Below are 7,036 nucleotides of genomic sequence, written 5' to 3'. Positions count from 1 at the left end.
ACCACATTTATTTTTGCGAAAGCTAAGAAACATATTTGCAATAAAGAAGGTCCACATTGAATTAAAATAAACTTGTTTGTTACGAAAGAGAAGTTTATTTACAATTCTCTTTTAATTGAATTTCTCAAATCTTCTCTGATCGTATCTAATATCAATATATTGATGATGTTGATATTATCATCAAACTGTCACGGATTCTTCTTTGCACGCACTTGAATTCTCCCGCCTATCTTGATTCACAAGTACGACTTACTAGTCGATACAGATATATCGATACATCGCAATTTATGCTCCATTCCGCGCCACGCGCATCAGCTCCGGAGCATTCGTTGCATTGTTGGCGTTTGCTTCTTCGTGACGACTTCGTTCAGTTGGGATCCCTCATCTTTTTCGCGAGCGAGTATCACGGGATCTACGCGTCTCGCGTGGGCCATTAGTTGATAAGATGACGGAAAATAAAACGGAATTCGTAAGTATCTCTTCGTATTTCTTGCGGCGACTTGCCTAAATCCATCATAACCTCAATCTTCGTGCTCAATCTCTGAAATCTGTTTGCAATTATTACACGATGCAAAAAGTCTATTATTTTCTTCACATTAATCCTAATTTTATCTAATTTTTTTTAATTCGATTAATAATGTATATAATATATAATAATAAATTATAGTATAATATATATATATATAAAATTCTTTCGATTACAAACTTGCAAAATTTGATAAGAAAGAAATGGATTCTTAATTATATGGCTATAAAAATGTTATGTTACCATTATAAACGATTAAACTTAATTATAGCATTATAAGTATTTTTTTATATAAAATTTTTTAAAAATACTAATATATTAACATTTGTAGTTATTATATTGTGAAAGGATTAATAGAATTTATATTTTCTTTATTAGATTTTAAGATTTCATCTTTTTATATATGTATTTAAAAGTTCTTAGATAGAAAAAGTATTTAATATAATTAATATCTGAAATTTTGTCTATCAAATGTATTTTCTTATAGGATTGGGGAAATGAGAAATTACAACGTGCTCAGAAGACTGTCGATGAATCGCCATATGATTTGGAAGCATGGAGTATACTCATAAGGGAAGCACAAAACAGACCGATTGTAGAAGTGAGACCAGTATTTGAGAAACTTGTTTCAGTATTCCCATCAGCTGGACGATATTGGAAAATTTATATAGAACAAGAGGTAATTATAAAATCATTCTGTATAAAAATTATTTTTATGAAACATTTAATGTAATAAATACCAAGAGATCGTTTAATATATTTTTTATTTTATATCTAAAAGAAATACTTGTAATGAAATTTTAATATATATATCTTTTTTGTTTCTTTAGATGAAAATGCGGAACTTTGAGAAGGTGGAAAAGGTATGTTAATATTAATTCTAAATCTATATGTCTAGTGTAAATAAGTTTATATATATCTTTTTATATATATCTAATTAAATTTACTTCCAAAATATTTCAAATGACACACAGAAAACTCAGTTTGTGCAAGTAAATAAATTAAGAATTAAAATAAAATATCTTTAAAATATTTAATGAATTAAATCCTCGTAATGAAATTTGATTCTTCGTTATAATTAAAATTGCTTAAATTTGTGTTTAATATGAAAAATTATACTTTGTATGATACTTTTATATTAATTGGTTTTAACTTATTAATTAATTTAATCAACAGACGCGTTTTTCTGTTGTAAAGTTAACTCTTTTATGAATGCTATTTTTACAGTATGGATGTTTCAATTTTGTTTGATTGCTGTAACATAACAGGCTAGAATTTTAGGATATTACTAACATGTCCGAATATTATAATGTGACTCTGAGCACTTTGCATATTATGTGAGGTGAATAAAAAGACTATTTCACCATAAACCAATTATTTCATTGATTAATAATGGATCTTTTTATATGTTTGGGAGGTTGTTTTCTTGGCATTATTTATATTATTTGTTGTACAATTTATTTGAAAATAAACAGTTATTACAACAGGAATTCCAAAGAAGACAACTTTCTGAATATAATAGCCTTATATTCCTTCCTGTAATATATTTTTATTTGCGCTTAAGTGCTGTGTTCGATCGGTACTAAATCAATTAGTATATAAACATTATTGCAAACGAGATAGCACTTATAATAAATACGATTCGAGATATATTTATATAACGTAAAATCCTCAATCACGAAATAATATATTGAGGAATATGTCTCATAATATTATTTTATTCGATTATGAATATGAAAAGTTCCACACCTTCCCTATTAGCAATGTTTGAGAAAATTTGACATCAATAGTACTCAAATATTGCGATAATTTTTAGAAGTAGCATAAAGTGGTAAAATATTTAATTAAGCAATTTTATATATTCAATTATTTGTTCTCATTTGTTACGATCTATTACATTTTTCATGTGTATAAATATATTTTTTATTATCACTTTATGCTGCTTCACGTTGTCTTCATTTTTTTATAATGTCTTGGGATCACTCATTTCTGGATCCCACATAGGTTTGTTCTTCTATTGGCCCCAGATGCAGAAAATAAATAAATTTTTTATTTTATGGGGCTTTTTTTATATAAAACATTATATAAAAAAATATATATATTTTATATATGAAACTTACTAAGAATATTTCTTTTATTATTGCTAAATCATATATTTATACAATAAACTATTCTCAATTGATGCATTGGTGCATTATTATTTATCCCAATTTTATATATACAAATACTATTGTTATTAGTGATTGTATTATTAAAAATTTTCTTAATAAATTCTGCCTGTTATTTCCTATGAAATAAATATACAATTTATCCCGTGATTTATATTAGAAAATGTTTAACTATGTGTAAAAAATGAAACTTGCCTTTATGGGTAAGTAAGTTGGTAGATATATATGTATGTATATATCTTCCTTTGGGACAGGGTTTATGTGAAGCTTTATATTTACGGCGTCTAGTTTCTACGATACATTTATAAAATGTCTCTTTTGTCTAACAGCTTTTCCAAAGGTGCCTCATGAAAATATTAAATATTGAATTGTGGAAACTATATCTTTCTTATGTCAAAGAAACGAAAGCGAGTCTAACTACATATAAGTAAGTATATGAAAATATTTTATTTTAAACTATATAATTCCGGTGCAAGTATAAGCCGGAAGTCGTTCTTTTTCTTAGCGATATTAAATTAATCATACAATCGGAACAAAATTACATTGTTTGCTTTTTATTAAAGCGAATTAATCATAACATTTTTCTAGGGAAAAAATGGCACAAGCATATGACTTCGCGTTGGATAAGATTGGCATGGACATACATTCTTACAGCATCTGGAATGACTACGTTATGTTTTTGAAGAGTGTCGAAGCAGTCGGATCATACGCGGAAAATCAGAAAATCAGCGCTGTACGAAAGGTAAGATGCTATATAAAACACTAAAATATATTTTACAATATTGAAAGAGAAATAAATTTAATATCCCGTATAATTTAAAAATAATTGCCGACGAATATTTATAGGTGTATCAACGAGGTGTTATTAATCCTATGATTAATATGGAGCAATTGTGGAAGGATTACATGGCATTTGAGCAGAACATTAATCCAATAATCGCAGAGAAGATGGCCATCGAAAGATCGAGGGATTATATGAATGCAAGGCGTGTCGCTAAGGAATTGGAAGCTGTTACGAGAGGTTTAAATCGGAGCGCACCCAGCGTTCCTCCAACTGGTCATCCCGAAGAAGTTAAACAGGTATTTTATCTTGTTTGAATATATTAGTCGCAACATATGAAATATTTAATTTATAGTATATTTAATGTATTTTTATTAAGGTCGAATTATGGAAGAAATATATTGCATGGGAACGGAGTAATCCTCTTAGAACGGAAGATACGTCGCTTGTTGCTCGCAGGGTCATGTTTGCAATCGAACAATGTCTGTTATGTTTGGGTCATCATCCTGCGGTTTGGCATCAAGCAGCGCATTTTTTAGAATTGAGTTCAAAGATACTGACAGAAAAAGGTGACGTGAATGCAGCTAAGAATCTCAGCGACGAGGCTGCTACCATGTTCGAGAGAGCGACGAACACGTTATTGTCGAAGAACATGTTGTTATATTTTGCACATGCGGACTTCGAAGAGGGTAGAGTAAAATACGAGAAAGTTCATCAAATATATCAAAAGTTCCTCGATATACCTGACATAGATCCTACTCTGGTTAGTATACATATACATTTGTACTACCTAATCATATTTTTGATTAACACATTAACATTTTTCGTTTTACACAGGCATACGTGCAATATATGAAATTTGCGAGAAGAGCCGAAGGTATAAAATCTGCAAGAACAGTATTTAAACGAGCACGAGAAGATATCAGATGTAAACATCATGTTTATGTTGCTGCTGCGTTAATGGAATACTATTGTACTAAAGATAAAAATATAGCATTCCGTATATTCGAATTAGGTTTAAAGAAATTTGGAGATAATCCTGATTATATTCTTTGTTATATAGATTACTTATCGCATTTAAACGGTAAGAATTTACGAACATATGTAATTTATTGATAAATTCTGTTTTATGTATGTGAATGATTATGTATGTTATTATATATCGTACATTATTGCAGAGGATAACAATACAAGAGTCTTATTCGAGAGAGTATTATCTTCTGGTAGCCTGGAACCAGAAAAATCAGTGTATGTGTATATATATATATATCATATTAAATATGTTTTACTATTATTATAAACTATAATTTTCGCAAATAGTAATTCATTATTTCTTGCAGAGATATATGGAATCGTTTTTTGGAATTTGAATCTAATATCGGCGATTTAGCTAGTATCGTCAAAGTTGAGAAGAGACGAAGTGCAGTATTGGAAAAGGTTATATATTTGTCTCAAACGTAGCTTATAATACAAAAAATAATAAATAATCATTTAAATTATTATTTGTCTGTTCCATTAGATTAAGGAATTTGAAGGAAAAGAAACCGCCCAATTAGTAGACAGATATAAATTTTTAGATTTATATCCATGTACTCCCATGGAATTGAGATCAATTGGATACATGGATGTTTCAAGCGTTGCTAGAAATTCTATTGGTGTTATACCCCGCGTACCTGATCCAGAAGAAGCAATTGCTGCGTTACCCAGACCTGATTTATCACAAATGATACCATATAAACCAAAAGTGAATCCTTTGCCTGGTGAACATCCAGTACCAGGTAAACCATCAACTATATTACATCCGTTTAAACTATATCAAATGTAATCAGCTCTGTATATATTCTCATGTTTATTGTTATATTCTAGGTGGTTCATTTCCATTACCACCAGCCGCAGCTCAATTATGCACTATGTTGCCGCCACCTGGTTGCTTTAGAGGCCCATTCGTTGCCGTTGATTTACTGATGGATGTTTTCAGCAGAATTCAATTACCCGATCATGGTAGTTATTATCGCTTCACATATAAATTCTTTTCTATAAACATCGCGTTATACAAAATTGAAATTTTACAGCTCCATTGCCAGTGGCGGATAATGGATGTGACACAAAGTTGTTCGATCTTGCGAAATCTGTACATTGGATCGTCGATGAAAGTAACGATGGCATGAGCATCGGATCGAAACGTAGACGAACGCGTTTAGGTGGCGACGACAGCGAGGAGGAAGATTTACCACCTCCACCTATAAACGATATTTACCGCCAAAGACAACAAAAGCGAGTCAAATGAATGATTCATGAAATGAAAAAGATGAATGGCTTATAAATGAAACATATATGAATGACCATGTAAATGAAACATATATGAATGACCATGTAAATGAAACATATATGAATGACCATGTAAATGAAACATATATGAATGGTCACAATGATTCATGTCACGAATATATTTTTATGATTTCATTTTGTACCATTACTTATGTAGGAAGACACAGACTTATCATTATTGTGAAATATACATTTGTAAAGTTATTAAATATCTTACGTGACATCGTGCACGATATTTTGAGTACTATGTACTCAGAAATTTTATCTTTGCATCTTTTGATTTATTCTAAAATGGAAAAAAAAGAAAATACTGCCTATAATTTATAGATAAACGAACTTCTGTGATCCATGCGTAAAATAAATCGATTTCAATTCTATTAAATTAAAATTGGCATTATAATGAGATTATAATCATTGTATAAGACGATGGATGTCATGTCCGTATAAATTTTGTCGCAAGTATTGACATCGCATTTAATATTTTTATTTTCTGGAGAAACTCCTATGTCAATATTCATTTAAAATGTATGTAACTTATCATACAGGACCAATAAATGATTAATGTGATATTACGTTATACTATCGCAATATAATTTTATATCTATCCCAGTATTACAAGTAAAACTTTAAAATTTTAAAACTTTAAAACTTTAAACTTTTAAAATTTAGAGACTCTTTGAGACTGTGAGGATAATGCGTTGTCACAGAAAATTTATTTTAAATAGCGAACAAGATGTGTGTGTGTGTGTGTGTGTGTGTGTACACGTCCAACATTTTTAAATTTGACAAAAAAATTCTTTGTTATCATTTTTTTTATCACTGTAGATAGAAGATCACTAGATATACGATTGGGTCGGTTAACAGATTGGGGATATTAACGCCTCAATGAAGTAAATAGTTCGTCATCAGCGCTTCTCGCGGGTAAGGTAGACTTTGTTAGCAGGTACAACTTTACGATAAGGGTGCAATTAAACTTTGATCACTATTCCTAGTTCGAGTGGCTGGTAATGGCCCCTTGGGTTAACGGTAAATTGGGCTGCGGGCTTCGAAAATAGTTGGCGTCCGCAGTTAGAGCTGCACCGAAAACTTGATAAACGACCGAAATCTGCACGAAACCGCATCAGTTTGTCAACCGTTTCGACGAATTTTGAATATCATTTTAGAAAAAAATTGATTTGCCTGGTTCAGAAATCTGATACTAAGGTTCAACCGTAGAGTTAAAGCATTTAAGTA

The 7,036-nt window shown here is 30.3% G+C and overlaps 1 protein-coding gene across 1 annotated transcript; it reads left to right on the top strand.

Annotated features, from left to right (window-relative positions):
- The first annotated feature begins 296 nt into the window (after window positions 1-296).
- On the top strand, window positions 297-6,380 carry su(f) (cleavage stimulation factor subunit su(f)). Its single transcript, XM_011639749.2, has 13 exons — window positions 297-469; window positions 1,014-1,205; window positions 1,357-1,389; window positions 3,024-3,121; window positions 3,283-3,436; window positions 3,541-3,774; window positions 3,855-4,238; window positions 4,313-4,559; window positions 4,654-4,723; window positions 4,816-4,912; window positions 4,995-5,253; window positions 5,342-5,476; window positions 5,548-6,380. Exons 1-13 carry the CDS (start codon window positions 446-448, stop codon window positions 5,760-5,762), a joined length of 2,142 nt encoding a protein of 713 aa, XP_011638051.1. The 5' UTR covers window positions 297-445; the 3' UTR covers window positions 5,763-6,380.
- The last annotated feature ends 656 nt before the right edge of the window (window positions 6,381-7,036 follow it).

The sequence above is a fragment of the Pogonomyrmex barbatus genome, unplaced genomic scaffold (assembly GCF_055798465.1).
Source record: "Pogonomyrmex barbatus isolate J1 unplaced genomic scaffold, ASM5579846v1 scaffold17, whole genome shotgun sequence".
Taxonomy (NCBI): Eukaryota; Metazoa; Arthropoda; class Insecta; order Hymenoptera; family Formicidae; genus Pogonomyrmex; species Pogonomyrmex barbatus.
The sequence above is the reverse complement of the archived record's forward strand: the minus strand, read 5'-3'. Positions and strand labels throughout refer to the sequence as shown.